This window comes from Rousettus aegyptiacus, unplaced genomic scaffold (assembly GCF_014176215.1).
Source record: "Rousettus aegyptiacus isolate mRouAeg1 unplaced genomic scaffold, mRouAeg1.p scaffold_m13_p_2, whole genome shotgun sequence".
NCBI classification, from domain to species: domain Eukaryota; kingdom Metazoa; phylum Chordata; class Mammalia; order Chiroptera; family Pteropodidae; genus Rousettus; species Rousettus aegyptiacus.
The window spans coordinates 157,539,411-157,562,145 of record NW_023416295.1 but is presented as its reverse complement, the minus strand read 5'-3'; the positions used below and the strand labels follow the sequence as shown (position 1 = coordinate 157,562,145).

At 32.4% G+C, this 22,735-nt stretch overlaps 1 protein-coding gene across 7 annotated transcripts in view; it reads left to right on the top strand.

Moving 5' to 3' along the window:
* NR2C1 (nuclear receptor subfamily 2 group C member 1) overlaps positions 1-22,723 on the top strand; it is a 40,484-nt gene extending 17,761 nt beyond the window's left edge. For 3 of the 7 annotated variants that reach the window (XM_036237220.1, XM_036237221.1, XM_036237222.1), the window contains exons 6-14: positions 204-351; positions 450-540; positions 3,603-3,787; positions 4,998-5,163; positions 10,623-10,744; positions 15,795-15,934; positions 17,051-17,188; positions 18,843-18,948; positions 20,852-22,723. In XM_036237220.1, the coding sequence (XP_036093113.1) occupies positions 204-351; positions 450-540; positions 3,603-3,787; positions 4,998-5,163; positions 10,623-10,744; positions 15,795-15,934; positions 17,051-17,188; positions 18,843-18,948; positions 20,852-21,026 (1,271 nt within the window). In that variant the 3' untranslated portion in view covers positions 21,027-22,723. The remainder of the gene's footprint in view (positions 1-203; positions 352-449; positions 541-3,602; positions 3,788-4,997; positions 5,164-10,622; positions 10,745-15,794; positions 15,935-17,050; positions 17,189-18,842; positions 18,949-20,851) is intronic. The other 4 variants (XM_036237223.1, XM_036237219.1, XM_036237224.1 and 1 more) reach the window with 3 other exon arrangements.
* The last annotated feature ends 12 nt before the right edge of the window (positions 22,724-22,735 follow it).

Sequence of the window (22,735 nt, the reverse complement as noted above, 5' to 3'; positions counted from 1 at the left end):
GGCCAGTTTTACTATTTACTATTATCATTTACTAAAGCAACTTCATTGAACTAGCAAATAATTTGTAAAGATCGATGATTATCTTTGGAGTTCTGTTATGGTTACTATGTCTCCCATTAGCAGCAATGGTGACCTACAGCTTACATTTATTCTTGCCTCTAAATTCTGCATTGTGATATAATAGTCTGACACATTTTTTGTAGCTGTTCAGTGTGAAAGAAAACCCATTGAAGTATCACGAGAAAAATCTTCCAACTGTGCTGCTTCAACAGAAAAAATCTACATTCGGAAAGACCTTCGAAGCCCGTTAGCTGCAACTCCAACTTTTGTAACAGATAGTGAAACTGCGAGGTATAGTAAAAACAACATTAAAACATATATTAAGTAGCTGGTCATTTGTTTTTCTTCCCATCGAAACTAAGGCTGAAATTTGTTCTTATTTGTTACAGGTCAGCAGGGCTGTTAGATTCAGGCATGTTTGTGAATATTCATCAGTCTGGAATAAAACCAGAGTCAGCTGTGTTGATGACACCAGATAAGGTGTGTTTAGTGCCATTAACTTAAAGCTTAAATATTTTTAAGCTTTTAAAATGAGTTCCTTTTCTTTATCTTTATCAATTTTGCCAATTGATTGGTCTTAAACATTCCCTATTACAAATTGCTTTTTTTTTTTTTTTTAACGTAAATTATTAACTGATTAGTAGTGTCAGATGGCAAAACTAACAAGTTCGATGTCCTCTATTCAAGGGAAACAGTCCATGGATTGGGGGAGTACAGTGCCTCATTAGCAGTGGAACACTCTTATGGAAAGATTTTGGGCAAGAGTGAGTTTTATAGAGTATTAGCAACAAGGAAACAAGGCACAATTGGCCGTGAAGTCAGGGATTTCCTTGTAAGGCTGGTGGGTCCCGTCTTCCTAGGGTAAGGTAAGCTAGCTAAAGCTGAGTTGGAGGACTGTGATCAGTATATGTTAGGTTTCCTTGATAGGTGTTTCCTATAAGTACAGGCTAACTTAGGTTTAGTTTTATGACAAGGGTGGGGTCACCGGTGGCCTCCATTTTCTGATTCCCAATACTATTGGAATAAACTTTATCAGTAGAAATGTTTATTCTACTTGGACAGTTATAGCTTCAGTGTGAAAGTGACAGACATTTAAAAATCTTCACCTTGACATCAAAGTCCTCATAAAGAGGTGTTTATATGTAATAAGTGAAAAAATTTTAATATTCCTTTTATGTTCCTCTACAGATTAGAATATGTCAGATGAACAGAAATTTCTAACACACTCGACTCAAAACTGACTTGAGTCCAGAGTAGGAATAGGATTCCAAGAGCTCTCATATACCCATCTGGGTTCTCTTACAGATTTGGAGCAGCTCTTGATTGAGCAAGGGGTCTAAAAGAAAAAAGGTTTATTTAGATTAAGCACATAGAGTTTCTGTAGTCTTCAGAAACCCTTATGAGAACAAAACAAAAATTTCTCCTGAAGATTCATATCTAAAGACAGATTTTGTCTATGGACTTGCTACCTTGAACGTACCCAATCCTGTCTGATCTCAAAAGCTAAGCAGGGTTAGTACTCTAATGGGAGACCACCTAGGAAGACCCAGGTGCTGTAGGCATAAAAAAAAAAAAAAAAGACAGATTTTTAGGGAGCCTATGACTGTTGTTTCTCTCAACCTATAATTTGATATGGTTTTATATATCCTGTAAGATTATTCTATATTTGTTATATATTTGTTGCTTGACACTTTTAGGGCACTCTTAATACTTACGCTAAGTCAAATTTCAGCTGCCACTTACTGCCACAAATGCATTGGCAAGTCATTTGACCACTCAGTGCCTCAGTGCCTTCTTCATCTGTAAAATAGGGATAATGAGAGTGTCTATCTTACAAATTGGGCTGTAGCTTGTTGCTCCTGAGTAGGCCTCTTACCATATGTTTTGAGATTATAAGATTTCCCTTAGCATTATCTACATGTTTCAAAGTTATATTGGTAGTTGCAATTTCATTGACATGTTAACTCCTTTAAGGAAGGAAGAGAACTAAGTTTTGTTGAGAAATTACTATTTGTCTGCACACAGTGCGTTTCCATACCTTTGTATTAAATTGTAGTACCAATCACATGTGGTAACTTTCTGACAAATGGTCACAAAACTTAAGTCACAGGATGAGGTCTTTCCACATTGCCTAAGAGTCTCCCATGGCAAAAACTTAAAAATCTAGTTAAATGGACATGTAAACCTAGTAAACCTGCTTCTCCGGTTTACTGCTGGAGTGACAGCGGATAATTCTGAAAGGCTTCTCATTAGCAGGAAAGTCTCTGCTCCTAACCACTGCACCAGTCTTCTTATGCATTTTTAGGTATTTTAATTTTCAACTAAAACTTAAACACTCATAAAGGGATGATTATTCTTCACAGGGTTGTGAGGATTAAATAAAATATGTATGCATGTAGTAATCCTGTAAGAACTGGTGGGTTACTTAGTAAATGACTCTGAGACTGTTATTTTGAGGAGAGCACAAAAATGGTTTCATTCTACTTATTCACCAAAATTAATATCACATCAACTAAGCATTGACAAAACAAATGAAACATCGAGGAAACATGTATTCTCTTAGGGTTGAGAACACTAAAAACAAAAGTCACAAAGGAGAATCCAAAAATAACCGTTGAAGGGTCCTGTCGGTAGGCCATAGAAGGCAACCGAAGGGCTTCTCATTAGGTTAGATTGGAATAATTTGAGCATTTAAAAAAGAATGACTAATGGATTGAAACACATCAAATATATAAAAATCTATGAACTTGAAATGATACTCAGAATTCATCTCTTACCATTAGAGGTTACTAAGGCATTGACTTATTGTTCTGAAAATTGATAAAATAAAAGGAAGAAGAATTAAGAACTTCTGCCTTTTTTGTACAAATTATTTTATGGGTAGTCAGAATCAAGGAGAGTTATTTTTCATAAAAGATTTATAACTCATCTGCGTAAATAATATACAAATATATGCATCATTAACAAAAAAGTTGAAAACAGATGGGAAACTATGCAGTGTTTGACAAAAGCCTAGCAACTTAAATAGTAGAGATTTTTCAACTACATTTTAAATACATTTCCTGGTATTTAACACGGTGGTTGGTAAAAGTTGGCATTCTGTGAAGTCTGTTAAATAATACGTTTGTATTTTTTTCTCTTTTCACTAATATTAATTTTATTATATTTTATACAACTTTATAGTTAGTATAATATGCTTTGGAAATTATAACAATATTATCAGAATTTTAATGCTAAAAAATGTCATCTAATTTATATGTTTTTACAGAGGAAGCAACTGTGACATGGATACATGAGGCATAAAGTGCCATTTTTGGTTTAAAGTAACTTTTGTATAAAAGTTTCCTAGGAAATGTACCTGATGTTCTTAAACTTGTACTTTCCTCAGGAAGTTTCTAGATGCTCAGAGCTCTTAGATTTTACTTTCTAGATTTCACCTTAGAATACTTCTGGCATTTCGTAATCTAGAACTGAGTATTTTGGATTTGAAAGTTTACTGTTACCAACGTACAGAATTTTAATACTTTTTTCTTTTTTTTAAGGCTGAATCATGTCAGGGAGATTTAAGTACATTGGCCAGTGTGGTTACATCATTAGCAAATCTTGGAAAAGCTAAAGATTTTTCTCAAAATAGTAATGAAATGTCTGTGATTGAAAGCTTAAGCAATGGTGATACCTCTTTGTGTGAATTTAATCAAGAAATGCAGACCAATGGTGATGTTTCAAGGTAAAGTGCTTTTTAATATTAAGTATCCTTTTGCTTAAGTGTTCTTTAGTATTTCTTAAAACATTATTATGTTGAATACTATTTACAGAATTTTCAGGAAACAAGTATTTCTGTTAGACTTAGAAAATTTAAGGCATACTAAGTTTTAACTGAAAAACTGCATTCAGTGTAAAATGCTGTCTAGCAGGTTGCATTCTAGGTGATGAGCAATAAGTGAATATTAGAACTATTAGTCATAAAATTCAAGAATTTTTTTTCCCATTAAAGATGATAATTTGGGTTTGAAATTTCAGATATTTTAGTTGCCACATTTTATCTTCCGTGTATTTAGAATTAAACATTTTGTCTTATTAGGCAGTCATGTTGTTCACTTTCCCCACCAATTTTTCGTGTTGAAATAGATTTAAAAGATTTACTTGAATCAACTACATTTTTGTTATACTTTGGGAAACTCATCAGAATTCTATTTTTCATTCTTTCAGTGTTAATATTTAGAATGTAAAAGCCAAATTTCTTCAGGTTTTTTTCACACTCTGTTCATCATCTAAAGTATTGAAGAAATTCCATTTAAGAGTCTCAATAAGTAGTTTGTTGAACATGGGCTTTTAAGGAACTCTAGAAGGCATCTCATTGAAAAATAGGGGGAACTATTTTGAATAATTATTTGCTAACATTATTCAATTATTTGCAATCCCGATCTCATATTCTTACAGTTTAGACATAGCTATGTTACTACAAGTTTAAAAATATTCTCTAAATTTTTAAATAAAATTAAAACCTAACTTTGTGTTATGTAGAATATAGTAACATCAACATAACTTCTTGCCCTTGTTCTTTCTAAATAACTGCTATTTGTAGAATAAATGAGCTGATATCTTATGGTATTAAATGTATAATTTGTAAAAAGCATATTTTCATACCAAAGTATAAGGATATTTCTCCCTCTTAATTATATAAGATTTCTTAAAAAGACTAGTTCTTTGGTAGCACATTAATATAATACAGTTTTTCATTCTATACATACGAAGTTTAATTTGTTGCTTTTGGAGAGAGTCATAGATATCACTGAAATAGAATGTTCAGTGATAACACCAAAGTTCTATTTTCTAGATACATTTTAGGCCTAAATCTTAATTCCGGAATTTTATGTAGAATTTTCATTTTATTGTGGAGATTGGCCAAGCTCACAGCTTCTGATGTCTCCTTATAGGGCCTTTGACACTCTTGCAAAAGCATTGAATCCTGGAGAGAGCACAGCCTGTCAGAGCTCAGTAGAGGGCATGGAAGGAAACGTACACCTAATTGCTGGAGACTCGAGCATAAATTACATCGAAAAAGAGGGGCCGCTTCTCAGCGATTCACATGTAGCTTTCAGGGTATTTCCATATATATATTGTATAATTTTTATGTTGTATTATCCATTTTGATTTTAATCTTCCTTTCCAAAATCAAAGTATATTTGTTATGCTTTTAAAAGTCAGAAATATCCCTGATAGAATTTAAAACAGCAACTACAACATACATCTGGCTATATAAAATAATGGCTTAATAAAGCAGTTTGTTTATAAACATAGTTATAATATCAATGGGTGTAAGTCTATAAAAGTTAGCTTTTAGAATATTTAGACATAGTTTTTTTTTTTTTTTTTCACTTTACGTATTGGCATTCATGATGTGTCAGATGCACTGGTTTTGTTCAGCGCCTACCTTTATTACTTGAGTGTAAACCAGTATCTAAGACCCAGACATTCTGCTCTTCCCATAGTAGCTAAAGAGAACTGCATTTATTACGGATTGCCCCAATTAGCTAGCAATCAGAATTATTTTAAGAAGGTAAAAAATATTTAATACATTTTAACTTTTGTTTTTTAACTTTTTATGCTTTAACCATTTTGAAGAGAATACAATTGTAATTTCTTTTTTGTTCCCCTAAATACACTAATTTATGATGGAAACAATACATGTAGAATACTAGAAATAGTTCACATAGAATATCAGAAAATAGCTTTTTGAGATTTGATGTCACTTAAGTGATGTTCGTACCACAGCTATAGATATGCTGACCATCGAGGCCCTAATTAAGACCCTACTGTTTTGACCCCTCCATGTTAACCACTCTATATCTTTGCTCTGTCAGCCAGCAGTACTGTTAGCAAATCATATGAAAACCGATTGGCAGTTCTTAGGACATTTCAATTAGCAATACTTGGTCTTGGAATACCTGAATGTAATTGCTCATAACTTTACTATGGATTATACATTTCCATGAGTTTCTTATGAAAATACAGTTATCAAATAGATAATGTGTGTTACTGGTAGAAATAATGAATACAAAATAAATATAACACTGGCCAAAATGACACATGATAAAATGTATTTCCAAAATTCAACTTGGTAGAAATAACCACAGAGAAAACTCAGAGTGACTTAAGCAATAATTGCTGTAATTTGATAGTCAATAAAACAAATCAGTAAAACCAATCTTTATATAAAATTTTACCAAAGATAACTGATATGGAAAAAATTAGAAATGTTTTATATATAATATACAAGAAAGCCTTTTATGAGGGCTGTAAGAAAAGGCAGTGTCATTCTTTAAAATTATAGTAGGAGCTATAGAGAAAGCTGGAGCAAAGCAGAACTGATTTTCTCATTGCTCTTTATTCTAAATAAAATACATTCTTTTGTTTTCCTAGTTTTTTTCCCCACCTTTGGACTTTAATGGAAAGAAAGGGTAAAGGACAGATGTAGGAAGAAGGCCCATTGCAAGGAAAAAGTACTCTAACTACTACCTCCATAGAAAGTAGAAATAGTCTATCTTTTTTTGTTGTTGATGTTGGTCCTCAAAATTTTTTAGTCTTTCAAATACTTGTTTTGGACAGATGAATTAGACAAGTAGAGCTTTATATTTTTTCCATTCCATCTTTAACCTGCCGTATTCCAGATATCCTCAGAATCAGCACTATCAAGTTTCTTGCTCTCCTGAAAAAGAAGTCCTTCTTTCTCTGACTTTTGTTTACAGCCTCTGTGAAATTAAGAGTTTTTTTCAATGACTTCCCAGCCTGGTACTTTTATGGTTAGTTATTTCATTGAGGTTTTATGGTTATGAGTTCCAAGACCTGACATCTGTAATCAAAAAATCCATCTTAATTGATGAGCTAAATAGCATTTTTGTTTCTCTCTTGCATTTTTATATATGGTATAGTTTGCAGCATGCTTTCACATACATTTTTCTCATTTGCACCTCACCACAATCTGGTGAGAAGATTTGGATTTTTATTGTCATTTCATGAATGAGAAAAGAGATTTGGAGATTTTCAGTGTCTTGTTCAAAGAAGTCCAGACAGGAGAAATAGTCTAATAATGAAAATTGCATTTGATTCTGAAGAATCTAAGACAATAGAAATATTTAACATTTTTCTTAAACTTCAGAATTTTTGGTGTGATTTCATATACTTTATGCCACTTGATTCTTACAATTCCTTATACAAATAATCAAAATGGATAGTATTCTCATTTTTTAATAAGTGTATGAGACAGAGGTTAAATGATTTCCCAAGCTGTTCTTCTCTCATGGTTATTATCTCAGCGTTAGAATCACAGTCCTTCCAGTCACCATGTTTGACGTTTGGGAGTCCTTCTCATTCTCCCTATGCCTCGCTCCCCTCCATTCCCTAACTGAATCCTAACCCTTCTGTTGTTTTGAATTTCTTCCTTTCTCTTCATTTTTATTGCCATATTTCAAGACTTTTAATATTTCTTACTTAAACTATAATAGTAATATCTTTGTTTCTAGACTCTCTTCATTTTGTCCTTTGTACTGGTAACAGAATAATTATTAAAATCAAGCTAATAATGTTACTCTGCGACCTAAAAGCTTTCAGTAACTTCCCGTTACAGATATGAGACAAAGTCCATGACTTTTAGGACCCTCTACATTCTGATCCAGTTGCCCATTTCTCAGACTGGCCATTCCCTTTCTTAGCTTCTATAACTCATTCAGTTTCTCTTTTATCACCCTATTGAGTTTTAGCTCTTAGTTTATTGGCTCACAGTGAACTCTCAATAAGTGGTCGATGAATTAATATATGATCCAGGGCCACACAACTAATTAATGTCAAGTTGAGAGTCTAAATCTTTTTACTCAAGTCAGATAATTTTTTAAAAACTCCCATCATTCAGCCTATTGTTAGAATTACATACAGAAACTGCTAGAAAGGTAATTGCAGAAAATAACTTCTAAAATAGGTAGCCTAGTTTAGTTCATGTCAATACTCTTAAAAATTTCAGTGTATTAAATTATATAGTTTGAAAAATGTGTGTAATTCAATTTATAAACCTAAAATTTCAAAGGCTTTTAGGAAATACACAATATTTATATTCTACAAAATTTCGGGAAGCTTTAACATCTTTGTAGTAGAAACTTACCTGCTCTATATAGAGGAAGAAATATTTGTCTTTGCAATCGAAAAGACTTGTTTCTTTAGCCAGCATTAGCTTTCTGATTCATAATGCTAAAGGTATATCTTGCCTTAAGAAAATTAAGTGTATAAAACATAAATTGTGAGATATTTTCTCTATAATATAATTTGGTAGTCTCTTAAATAATGTTTTTGTCATGTATATTGCAAATGATTTCAGTTTTATGACTAAAACAGTTTCCATTGTTATAATCACTATTGTATAAGTCAAGGTGCATGTGTGTCTTTTAGCCCTTTCACCCAGTTTTTACATATTTGATTTTAAACCATTTAGCAAAGGGTATTCTTTGTTGGGGTTTTGCATCTTACCTACCCTTCCCCCCGAAACTATTAATCTTTGGTAATTCCCCTAGTTTTTAGGCTTTTTGCCCCTATTCACCTTGGACAATTCTGAAAAGTTATGATAGATAGTTCTTAATTTGTTTTTTACATAGTTATGTGTAGAAACAGTTGTATCTTAATGATTACATTTAAGATGCTTAATACATGCTTCCCTACAGTTCTCTTAAGAATTATCTTAAGTAATGGTATTTTAATTTACTGCTCCAGTAAACATTTCTCAAACATTTAAAAAAATTATCTTCTGATACAGTGGTCCCCAACCTTTTAGGCACCACGGCTCAGTGCTCCTATGAGAATCTAATGCCTGATGATCTGAGATGGAGCTGAGGTGGTGATGCTTGCACTGGGGAGCGGCTGCAAACACAGATGAAGCTTTGCTCGATTGCCCACCGCTCACCTCCTGCTGTGCGGCCCAGTTTCTAACAGGCCACGGACCGGTACTGGTCCACAGCCCGGGGCTTGGGGACCCCTGTTCTAATACATGGACTTTCAGCTGTTAATTGCCTTGTTGTTTTGTTACTCGGCACCGTTTATAAAGAGGTAAACTGGGGCTAATACTGAACAAAGGCAGTTAATATCTTTTACATTTTTATCTAACATTTTTGAAGAACTTTTATATTGTTTTGATGAAAACCTTTTTATCTATTTGTCATCACAGACACCTTTGAGAATCTGATGAAAGCTATATGTCCATTCCCCAGAAAAACATGTGGACACATTTACCTACTCCACCCAAGGGGTAGACACTGCTGTTAAATGTGTGGTGTATTTCCTTTGTGTGTGTGTGTGTGTGTGTGCGCGCGCGCGCACGCTTTTTTCCCTCATACATGCATGACCCATAATTTGGGTCATCTACATGTCGTTTTGCAGTTTTTCCCACATGAGTGTCTATGAGATGTTTTTTCTATGCCATTACATCTCAATTTATGTTACTAATTTTAATGCCTACAAGAGGCTCTATAGCATGAATTATTCTTTTCCTTAGTCATGGAAATTTGGGTTATCGTCAGCATTTAATTTCTCCATTAGTAGTACTACAATGGATATCCTTACACGTGCTTTCTTTGTGCAGGTATGCAAGTATTTTTCTGGAATAGAGATTTAGAAGTGTCATTTTTAGGTCACAGGGTATACTCAGTTTTAAAATTTTGATAGATACTGCCAAAATGCCCTACATTTTACCAACCCTCAGTCTTATGTGAGTACTTGGTTTCCTATATCATCACCTACAGGTGAAATTACATTTTATTTATAGCAATAAAAGTTCTCTTTAACAAGATTTTAAAAAATTCTTTTAAAAGTGTTCTGGTGTAGGATATTTATTTTCGACATTTAAAGTAACTACATAAGGTCAGCAGTATAAACGTAGCCTGTGAGTATTATGGTCACAGATACATTTTGTTTTACCTATAGATTAAATGGAGAGATTTTACACAGAAGCTGCTATTTGAACGTTAGAGTAGGCAATACTGAGCCCAGATTCCCACATTTTCAGTGTGTTGAATTCAGGTCACAGCTGTGCCCTTTATCTGGGAATAGGTACTACCCGGATGGTACCAGCAGGCCTGCTTCACTGATTCCTCTCCTGCTCCTGTAAGCATTGAATGTGTTAATCTTACAGCCTAAATGAAAAGAACATTTAATATACAGCATTGATCCTTAAACTGAAGTTGTCGTATACCATTGTTAATAAAGGAGAGGAGAAGAGGAAAAAACACGTTGTTAGACCAAGACATTAAGTAACTTTTAAAAACACTACCAGATAATATCATGGTTGGTTTTTATTAAGTAGGATTCTGCTTGTCTGAATATTGCTTTGTTAGAAACTACAATCTCATTTACTCTAAATGTTTTTAGCTGTAAAATCCAATGACTTAGGTTATTTCAAGATTTGCCTTTTGGTAAATATAATAGACTCATATTTGATACGTTTACATTTAACTTTTGCAAAGAAATGATTATTTAGAACTGTCTGTCATGAGATAATTTACCTCAGTCTCTATTCACACTAGCTCACCATGCCTTCTCCTATGCCTGAGTACCTGAATGTGCACTACATTGGGGAGTCTGCCTCCAGACTGCTGTTCTTATCAATGCACTGGGCACTTTCGATTCCTTCCTTCCAGGCTTTAGGGTAAGTGTTTTGAAGTCCTCATATATAAATGTGATTTTGTAGCACAAATGTCCATTAAGCAAGAACTTTTATTTTGAGAGGATCTGCATTAAATTTAGGGGAAAAAATGGTATAACATTATAACTTTAATTTTTGTCATTTATATTACAAATCATGGCAGCTAGTAGTTTCTATATATTATTTTATTATTTTTATAAGGAAAAGTAGCCATATTTCATAATTTGACTAAGATAATTTGAGTGGATTATATGTAGTGGAGCTGATAAATCATGGCCAGCATTTTGTAGGAAGGATGTCCTAAGGTGGTTTTTTTCCCTCCCATCACCACAGTTTCAGTGCTCATCTCACATTTTATTAAGGCGCTGAAACTTGCAAACAGTGAATATGTTTTAAAATAGAGATCATGTTTTCTAATCGTGTGACTGAAAAAAAAACAGCAAGGAAAAAATGTAAACCTTTAGAACCACTGTGATAATTTAGAAGTTTGATCCTTCTGTTGAATAAAACATCTGTATTTTGTTCCAGAGTAATCGGCTGTTAATGGAAATGGTCTACTGTAAGAAACGCAAGCTTTACTTAAAAGTTTGCCAAAGTTATTTAGATTGCTGTAAAGTAACTGGTATGAAGAGGCAAAGAGACCATGGAAAAAGTTAAGCCCATAATTAGAAAAGTATTATTCTAGTTATAGGACTCTATTCACCAATATGATTTTGTGAACAGTTCACTTTCATATCCTTTACAAATAGGGATAAAAACTGCCCACTTTATCCTTAGAGGATGTTTTGAATATAACAAAGAAACATATCTGAATCATGGCTTGAAAAGGCATATATAGAACTCCATTATAATTTGGTTTATTAATCAGTGTTGGATATACTGTGCATTAAATAATGTGTTTAAGTAATACAATTACATAAACTAAAAGCCTGATTTGTAATGGATTACCTTTAAAATGATTGTTAGCCCTTTCAAAATAACATTTAACTTTCAGAATTTCTCCAAATACAATGTTTTTTTTTAAGAAATAATGAAAATATAGTATAAATGTACACATTAACAGTTTGTTTTAAAGCATTAAATATAGTTTCTTAAGCTTGTAATTGGCATACTTACGCCTTGAAAAGTAACCTGGTGGTATTTTTTTATAATAGGCTATCAATTATTATAGTAAAACAATAAAAAGAAGGATTGGGAGGTAATGATTTGAACTCCTGGGATTATTTGTAACACCACTAATCTTAAGTACTCCTGTTAAATTAAGTGTGCTATAGAAATAATGCAAATGCTGAAGAAACCAAAAATAAAGCCTGAGATTTCTAATTAAAATATAGTATAATTTTATAGTGGCAGCCACATTTCTGTGTGATTGTATTGAAAATTGGTTTCAATGTAACAGCCACATGACTCTTTGCAAATAAAATTAACTATTAATATAATATTCAAGGCCATTAACTGCTAGGTAAACTATTATCACTATCTAATTTATAATTTGAATTAATCAGATGGTAAGAAGAACTATTCCCAGTCCCCTAGAAACTGTCATTGGTTGCATTTTTATTTTTAGATATAATACCTGAAAACAAAGCTCCAATTTTATAGAGAAACAGATAAGCAACATTAATCATTTTCTAAAAGTCCAGTTTATTTTGATCACTTACTTTAATAATAGAAGGAAACAAAAAGAATCTTAAGAGATGGTTAATACTGTTTGTATTTACAAGGCTTCTGTGTCTTATAAGGATATTGCTTTTCTGTTTAAGATTTGTAGTTTTAGTACTTTCAGTAATTAAGTTGTTTTCCAGTTCTATCTGAATAATTGAGGTAGGTGACTACACAGTAGTATAGATTCAATTGGGAGTGAAGGGGGCACTTGGTACAGTTTGTCTGGAGTAAAGGTAGCAGGCCTCTCTACCTAGATTTTTTATAATTAACCAACAGCTCCAAACTATCGCCGTTTTGCTCCTGGAGACTTGATTTATGGAATACTTTTTAAAAACCTTCCATTAAACGTTAAGTCTCAAAATCGAATCTTTTAAAATCCCACAACAACAAAGCAATGTTTACTCTTAACTGTGGCTTTCAGCTCCATTGCCATATCACTATTTTTCTTTAAGGTCCAGACATATCTTCCTTTCAAACAGATGCTACCAGGTAAAGTATAATGCCTTGGGTTTATTTGTGTAGAAGCCAAGTGGTTAGATTATCTCCAGCTATAGATAACTTCAAGTCAAATCCCTTTATCAAAGTAAATATTATAAACAATGATCTGACCTCTGAGTTTGAGTACTACATGCATATTTTAATGAACACTAACAATATAGGATAGTAGTTGAAGTACCTATACCTATTTGTAAAAGAAGTTGACATGTTTACTCTTATGCAGCTTATTGCTTTTATTAACACTTGCATAACTTTCCACATACATGACTAATACTGTGTAATGTTTTCATAGACTTTGAACTCCTGGGTTTAAATTTTGGATTTATTCATCTACTAGCTATATCACTTACGTGAGCCTCCATTTCCATGTCTGTAAATTGAAATGCTTCCTTGCATGCTATGCTGCTTAGGTGAGATGATGAGTGTAAATTTAATCCAGTGCTGCGACAGAGTAGCAATAGTTTTGCTCCATTCTCTTAGGAACTTTCTTTTTAAATAGGACTTGCTGTATTTCTCTTATACTGTACTTTTAAAAAACATATTTGGACAGTGTAACTAGCTATACTACAAGGATCTTTTTCGATGTTTGGATAAGAATGTAAATAGATAACTTTCTATAATTGATCTCTACAGTTCTTTCATTTTTCCTATGGAAAAAAAATAATCTGGTAGTTTATTCCTTAGTTGCCACTTTTTATCTTTATTCCTTAGGGGAAGGGTACTTGTACTGATTTTGGTGTTCCTCTTTCTCTGCAATGATACTCCTTAACCTTTTCTCTGAGTCTCCCCGGACAATGTCAGAGTACTGTGGGTTTCTGTTTCTTTCAGTTGGCTCTTCTTTTTCCTGTCCTGTGTTCATTAGTTAATTACCTTGGTTAGCTGTTTCCTCTTTAAAACTTCAGAATCAGAGGTTAAAGTGAAAACTTTTCCATCATGTTTGCTTTTAACTTTTCCTCATGCTTGTAAAATTTTAAAGTAATACCAAAGTATAGAAAAATAAAGTAAAACATCCCTCTCCTGAGGTAACTAACTGCACCAACCATTTATTGCCCTGCAGATCTTTTCCATGCCCTAAACAGTCAAATACACTCACACTTACACATCCTATTCTTTGCCTTTCTTTTCACATTTATATGATGGACTTCTTCCTGTGTCAGCATATGTAAATTTACCTTGTTCTCGCTAACAGCTACCTAGTATTCCATTTGATGGATTTATTTTAACTTACTTATCCCTTATTAGTAGACTTATGAGTTGTTGCTAGTTTTCTTTGTTGTTATACCCAGTGCTACAGTAAGCATTGTAGCAACAAATATTTGTCTACTTGTGTTAGTATTTCTATAAAATAGGTTCTTACAAGTAGAATTACTGAGTCTGAGGGTGTGCCTTCTAGTTTTTTGATAGGTACTACCAAGCTGTCCTCCAAAGAGATGTGAGCCAGTTTACACTCCCATCAGCAGTGCATGAGCATGAATGCTTATTTTCACACACCCTCAATGCTGAACTTTATCCATTTTTTCTGATAAATGGAAAGAGTGTCTTGTTATCTTTCATTTTCATTGATTTTGAGATTGAAATTTTAATCATTTTTATATGGAGATTTAAAAATACTGATTTTCTTTTCATTTAAACTTACTTGCAAATAGATTTTCATAGTCAATTTTTTATGGTAGGTGATCATTCTCAGCTGCTAAATGGAAGAGTGATCAACATGGAGGACAAATATTGCCTAAATAATTTCTAGTGAGAAAAATTACTTTCTATAACTCTTAAATTGGCAGTATTAGCTTGTTTGAGTGTATTCAATTCTCAAATAAAATTTAATGTTGTAAGGAAGGCCGTGATTCTTGATTAATGATTTCTGTTAAACATGCTGATTATCCTAATTTTAAAGATTTATTGAGAAAATGAAAACTTTAAGTACCTTTCGTCAGAATGTACATATTTCCTATCAGGATGTTTTTACCAATTTAAATCTCTTTGAAGAAAGGAAATCTTAACTTTCTTTATCTTACTTATAATAAAGTATATAATAAAGTAGTAATCCATGTTCCTTGTGCTATTTCTTTAGTACTTAGAACAGTGCCTGGCTTATCACTTATGTCATGGCCTGTTCACGTAATTCTTACATTTGTGTCTCATAATAACTGAAATAGGTATAGGATTTATAGTGTCTCTTCATTTTGTACGGCTAAGTAGCCTGAGACTTGGGAAGTTTATTTTGCCTGATTTCAAATCAATAGTAAGTGGATGATATGTTTTAAAACCCTGGTCCCTTAACTCCTATTCTAATACTTTTACTACTCTCTCATGCTGCTGAGATTTCTTATTTAAAAATTCAGGAAAGGACTTTTGACTTTTTTTCTCTCTCTCTCTTGTTACTCTTAGTAAAAGTCTTAGTATCTCATTTAAAGGGCTACTACTATCTCATCTGAAACTTTACCTAATTTATTTCTCCAGGGAAATTGGTTGCTTATCTACCATCGAATATTCTAATTGCCCTTTTAAAAAAAGTATTCGCCTGCATTTAAAGCAAAAGAAAACTTGGGAAAGGTTTTTTAAATGTATGCTTTGCTTTTAACTTTTTTTAAAAGAATCTTTATGCTGTTTCTATGAAATGTGGAACTACAGCCCCAACTTCTATATTTTGAAACTGTTCTTATGAAATGGCTGATTAATTAATGAGATAGCTAATATTTAAATTTTTAAGCCTTCCTCATTAATTGCTATCATGTGTACAAAACACAGAATTGATTAAATCCATGCTTAGTTGGTCTCTTTAGAGTAATTGTACTTCAGTAGTATTTTGTTTTTAAATATATGAATCAGATGTAAACTTTATAAAATATATTTTAATATCTGATTTGTATGTGTGTGTATGTTTTAATAGGCAAGAAAACAGCATATCATTGGTGAAAGCTTATTGGAATGAACTTTTTACTCTTGGTCTTGCCCAGTGCTGGCAAGTAATGAATGTGGCAACTATATTAGCAACATTTGTCAACTGTCTTCATAGTAGCCTTCAACAAGGTAAAAAGCACTGTATTTATTTCCTTTTCCAGGATGTAAGAGGGGATGTCAGTTTTATAAAGTGTTAACTATTAAAGTTAGATATCTGATGATAATGTCTTAGATACCAACATCATTTTTACTTTAGATAATTTCTACATTTTGATAATTCATTGGTCACCCAAAAATATTTTCAAATGAGAACACAACAAAATTGAAACAATATTTAAGTATATCTAAGTCTGGCTGACTATTTCTGACCAGGCTTTGTGGATTTTTGTTCTTTGGTATAGGTACCAAGGAATCCAGGGTTATCTTATATAGAATTGATCAAATATTTTAACATGTATTCTTCCAACCAATGTTTAAAGTACCTTTTGTCATTGTAATTATCGAATACCAAGATAGGCTGATTTTAGGGGTCAGTTCCTCGAGGTGTATTCTCTTATTTTAGAAGTACTGAAGAGTCACAGAATAATCTTTATTCTTTTTCCTTTTCTTGATGCCAAGGTAATTACAACTCATTCATTTGAGGAGACAGGCAGTCACTGATTCATAAATGTTTAACTTCAGAATGGCATGCGACTAACCAAGAAGGTGCCCCATCCTCAAATAGAAATTCCCTTTTGAGTTCAGGAATAATTTTTAAATTGGGAATTATGTTTTATTTCCTTACCATATTCCATTTCCCATTGTTTTATATGATTTTTAAATTATCTACTGCTTCCTATTTAAGGGCAGAGAAATCACCTTAAAATCTCATCAACAGTAGATCTACTAGAAAGCAGCACTAAATCCCCATTTTATTTGTGGACTCCTCAATTCATTTCAACTGTTACCAAATCTGAATCTTTTATACTTTGATGCCCAGTTTGTCTTTACACGTTGTCTTCTCAAAGATATATCTTGAAAGGAGATACTCACTACCCTTAGAGTTTTTTATACTAATAGATTTTTTTTTAATGAACAGTGTCTGAACATCATTAGTTAGTTTCATTTATACTTGCAGAGATACTGAATTTTACATATATATAGATTTTATATTTAAAGGTGGAAAAATGTTGGATAAAAATAGTCATACATTTTAGCTGAAAACTAGAAGCTTTTATTAGCTTGTTTATTTGTTTTTAATTGAAGATAAAATGTCAACAGAAAGAAGAAAATTACTGATGGAGCACATCTTCAAACTACAGGAGTTTTGTAATAGCATGGTTAAACTCTGCATTGATGGATATGAATATGCCTACCTGAAGGCAATAGTACTCTTCAGTCCAGGTATGTAAATACTGAATTCTTATTTAACATACAACTTTTGAGGGTATGGAGAAATTGGAACCCTCAGACATTACTGGTAGAATATAAGATGGTGCAGTTAAAATGAAAGCAACCCAAGTATTCATCAACAAATGAATGAACAAAATGTAATATATGCATATACTGGAATATCACTCTACCATAAAAAGAAATTCTGATACATACTACAACATGGATGAACATTGAAAACAGTATGCTAAGTAAAAGAAGCCAGTCACAAAAGACCCATATGATTCCATTTATATTGAACGTCTAGTATAGGCAAGTTTTACAGACAAAGTAGATTGATAAGGGGTTACCAGAGACTAAGGAGAGGGGAGAATAGAGAGTGACTGATAGTGGGTACACAGTTCTTTTGGGGTGACAAAATGTTCTAAAATTTTATAGTGTGGTGATGGTTCCACAACTGTGAATATACTAAAACCACTGAATTGTATAAATTGGTGAATTTTATGAATGTTAAGACATTTATCTAGGTATGAAAAGGAACTTTGAAGAAATCAGTGAAGTGACATCATAGACCTTTATGTTCTGTTGTCACATCGACATTTGAATTCTTAGGTATTTTTTGCTAGGCATCATTGAAAGGCAGAATGAGAGATGAGTATTGTTGTGTTAATGAGGTAAATGTCCAAACATCTTATTAGCTCAATGATCAGTTTCTGAATAAGAAAAATTGACTGTTCTCTTAGGCTCTGTATTTTTCGTTTTGGTATATGTTTCTATTCCTATGCATCATAATAAAATTATCTGAGGAAATCTGCCTTTTACCATTGATACCTGTAAGATAATTGAAGCTTTTTTTGTACTGTTTCTTATAATGTTTCACATAAATTAATAATATGTTCCTCCATTTTTATCGCAACCAATTTGCCATTTTCATTTTCCTTAAAATTGAAAGAACATAGATTTGAAGTTAGAGGTGTAATGTAATTTTATTCAATATTCCCAATATTTTCTATTTATTACTTTTAATTCTCTTTGGTCAAGACAGCTTTCTATAGTTTTTAGTATTAAAGTTAGGCATAATTTTTATGAAGTGTTTCTTTTTTGTTTTGCTTTTTTACTATTTCCATTTTTGTGAAATTTTATAGTGACCATTGTAATGTTTATAGATAATTTTGTTTCTGTGTTGTAATTTTTATGATAGGGATAATGTTCATAGTTATCATTTCATAAGTACCTTTTTACCTAACAATAGTGGGATATTTTAAAAATAAAAAAATGTAGGATAGGATATAATCTACAAATACTTTATTGGGTTAAAAATGCCTTTTTAACTAAGCTATTTAATTTTTTTTTTATTCCTGTTGAAAGCAAAATGAGCAAAATCTCTTCTACCACTTTTGAAACAGAAAGCTATTCATTTTAGTAGAGCTCATTGGTCTCATTTTTTTTTCATTAGATGTTAGAATACGTATATGAGATCAAATAGTTGTAAGGGTTTAAAGTACAGTGCTTGGTATTTAGTGATATTTGTAGAAAGAGCCACATATATGAGGGGACTTCATTTTTGACTGAACTGTTCTTCTCACCCTCTTTCATCTCCACTCTAGGTGCCCTTATTAAGTGAACATTCAGAATTAGGGTGACAATATATTCTTTAACGTTTCAGATCATCCAGGCCTAGAAAACATGGAACAGATTGAGAAATTTCAGGAAAAGGCTTATGTGGAATTTCAAGATTATATAACAAAAACATATCCAGATGACACCTACAGGTATCTAGAAGTTAAATATTACTTAATTAAATTCATCTTAAAACTTTTTTGTGAATCTGTTATTTTTCATTCCAAGAGTAATTAAACGTTCTAGGTGACTTTGACCTTTGAAATAACTAATGCTATTAAAAGCATTGTTACAAGTGCTTTACATGTAATATTTCATCTAGTTCTTATATTTTAAATAGAGGAGAGGTTAAGTAACTTGCTTAAGGTCACACAATAAATGACAGATCCTGACTGTGAAACTAATAGTCTGACTATAGCGCCCAAACTATTTTCTTCAGATGAAGTGATAGATTTTATTAATCAAAAAGGGAGGGGGGTGACTAAACAAAAATATACCATTAGACTATTTTGAAGTTTGGCTTATATTCCTACCGAGGTATTTCTTGCCTATGTCCTTTGGGGCAAAAAAAATTTTTAATAAGATTAATTCCATCTTTCGAAGTGAGACAATTTTGTAGAATAGTTAAGCACATGGCCATCAGACCAGAGTACCTAGGTTTGACCATGTACTTACTAGCTGTATGACCTTGGGCAAGTTATTTAACTTCTATGTTTCAGTTTCTTAACTTGTAAAAGAGAGATAATAATAGTATCTACACTTTACAATTAGTATAACAATTAAATCAGTCAATATATGTAAAGAGCTTAGAACAGTACCTTTTACATAGTAAAAGATAAATAAATGTGTTTACTAACGTTTATTTAACATACTTCAAATGAGTAAAAGAACTTTTCACATAAAATCTTTTACATATATTAAATAATAGATTTATAAGCCAGTTCCATCATGAAAATCAGCCTTAGTTTGTATAATCAGTTTTCTTACCCTGCTTCCTACCAGTTCTATGGATGCAGCTCACCTGGTGGGAACAAAAGGAACTGAATAATTTGAGTAGTAGAATACATGGCTATAGGAACATCACTTAATCCTGGGGCTGCTTGCTGGTTTCATTTGGTCTCAAGTGTTGGAGTGCAAGGCCTTAGACTAGAGGAAAGATAAACATACCACAAACTTTTTGGAAAGGTGGTTCTTTTGTTGTTGGTATTGTTATGATTGTTTTTCAGTTTTTTGAAGTGTCTAATGTTGTTTTATACCTCATTATACAAATAAATACAGTATTCAGATTTTCTCTCCATTAGACATACAACTGTTTGCTGACCTCTGCTCCATGAGGTTCCAGGTGCTTTGACTGGTATCTGGGATTCCTTCTCAGTCTCTTACATTCCTAGTTACTTAAAGATAATAACTTATCTTTGGATAGCACTTTCACACAAGACATTACCCTGCCAAAGTTTAAGAACCTCACTACTACAGAAACTGGCAGAGATCATTTCATTAATTTTCACAACTGCGAGAGACTGGAGTGAATAAATGGCTTATACGCGTTCACATAGCTAGGGGGGGCGATAGAATCAAGAGCTGAATCCAATGATCTTGATTCCATATTCTGTGCTTTTCCCAGTAATAAAAACTATTGCCTGTTTTACCATTCTTAGTAGTTTTTGTAAAGAAAAACTGAGAAAACTATTATAATTGAGCTTTGTGTGTCCTGATAACACAAAATATTGCTGTTCTTATAACCTCATATGACCTCCTACGCCATTTTTAAATGTACAACTCAATCCATAGTGTAATTTAGCTCCATGGTCTGTGCAGTCAACTGGAGGCAGCGCAGCATAGCAGTTAAGAGCAGGGCTTTCCTATGGGGTCTGTCAGACTGCATTTATATCCAGTTAATTGTCCTACACGTTAAGGCTTGAGAATACTAAGGTTTTTATTTCAACTTATTAAAGTAGGCCACAAACAATATACATGTATAAATTACTCATGTTTTTCTACTAAATCTCTTTGATTTATAACTTTGTTCCCGCATCCCCCTTTTTTTATTTTTAGATTGTCCAGACTGCTACTCAGATTGCCAGCTTTGAGGCTGATGAATGCTACCATCACTGAAGAACTGTTTTTCAAAGGTCTCATTGGCAATGTACGAATTGACAGTGTCATCCCACATATTTTAAAAATGGAACCTGCAGATTATAACTCACAAATAATTGGTCACAGCATTTGAAAGCTGAGAGCTCAGTGTAAACTTCTTGTTCTTTCTCAGAGTACAAGAAGACACCAAATTGAACTCTTTGCTTCCAGGGCGTCTGGAAATTTTAACTTTAAAGAATAACCAAAAACCAAGTTATTTTTATTTTAACTTCCTTAAGAAGAATTTTCAAAGTGACTGGGCAGGTAGCAGGAATTAGAATTTCCCTTCCTGTCTTATTTAAGTGAATAAGAAATACTATGAATTTATTCTTGGTTAAGATGACACCTAAAGCTGTCACCTCTTAACTATCTAAAGAGCTCTCATATCTTCATTTTGTAAAACAAATAAATTAGTCTTTTTTTCCAGAATTGTGTTTTATTTATGTTTAACTTTGTTACGAACTAATTAGTACAAACACTTAATCGTCAGAAATCTCTGAGGATGTCCTTGTATTTTACTCTTCTAAATATCTGTTTTAATTACTATGTCAAAGAAGATTATTTTATGCTCAATGGTATAATAATAACATTAGAACCAGAGGAAATAATAATTGAGTATACATATTTTTTGCCTTTTGTAAGTATCACGGCTCCTATACCACTCTCATTGCTGGCAATGAGACATAGGTCATTTGTGATCTTAAGAGTTCACTTTTTAGTGTTGTCTATTAGCTATTAGCACTTCTTATTTATATATGTGGCGGAAAATTGTTTTTGAGAATAAGATAGGGCTCGTTTTAATAGTTTTGGTTTACTGCTATGTTTTAAAAGGAGTGGAGACTGAGCCCAAAATGTTTCAGTATTGCAAAATAGATATTAAAAGTGCTCTCCCATTCCACAAAAAGCATCTGTCCTCGCCCTCTTTTCTGATCTGAATTATAGCTTCCTGATCCTTCCATGGTTTTAGCCAATTTCTTTCACATCATTAGAAATACACAATTTGTTAAATAATTGATTTATCATAGCCAATCTTTGTTTTTGAGATGAGTGAAATAATTTTTTTAAAACAGTTGATAATTTTTTAAAAATAAGAAATTTTAATACATGGAGGAATATGCACCGATTTTTCACTGCAAAGAGGAAAGGGCTGTTTTAACATGAGCATTAGCCTGAAGCCATGTTATTGCCACAACAAAAGCATTTTAGACTCCTTGGATGTCTTCCACAATAATGTTTTCCTTAAGCAAACCTGATACTGATAAATATTTCTTTGATCTGATTTCATGATAAGTTATTTTGGTATGTCTATTTGTTGATTAAAAAAAATATGGAGATTTTATTGCACTCAGTACATTTTTTTATAAAGATTTTTGCAATTGAAGAGGAGTTGAATTTTGGGGGAGCCTGTGGATTTTACTAATTACTACTTTATAGTAAAGTTTACTAAAAGTATTAACTTACAGTCTTTACCAAGTTATTAAGGAAACTTTTTTCCCTATTTAAAGCATGATTTTTGTCAACAGGTTTATTTATAGTAATCAGCTTGGAAAAACTACATTTACAACAAAATACTCAAATGGAAAAATCAGTAGATTTATACCTTTATAAACACAAAGAAGTAAGCCAAAGATTTAGGAAAATAATTCTTTTAAAATAATGTACTAATGGTCAATTAAAACACATGTTTCTTTCAGGTATTTATCCTGATTAAATTTGTAGTTATATTTGAAAGTGTTTTTAAAACCATATTAAAATGTGACCTGCATTACAAATTTCTGTTTCCTGAAAATATATTGGATTTTG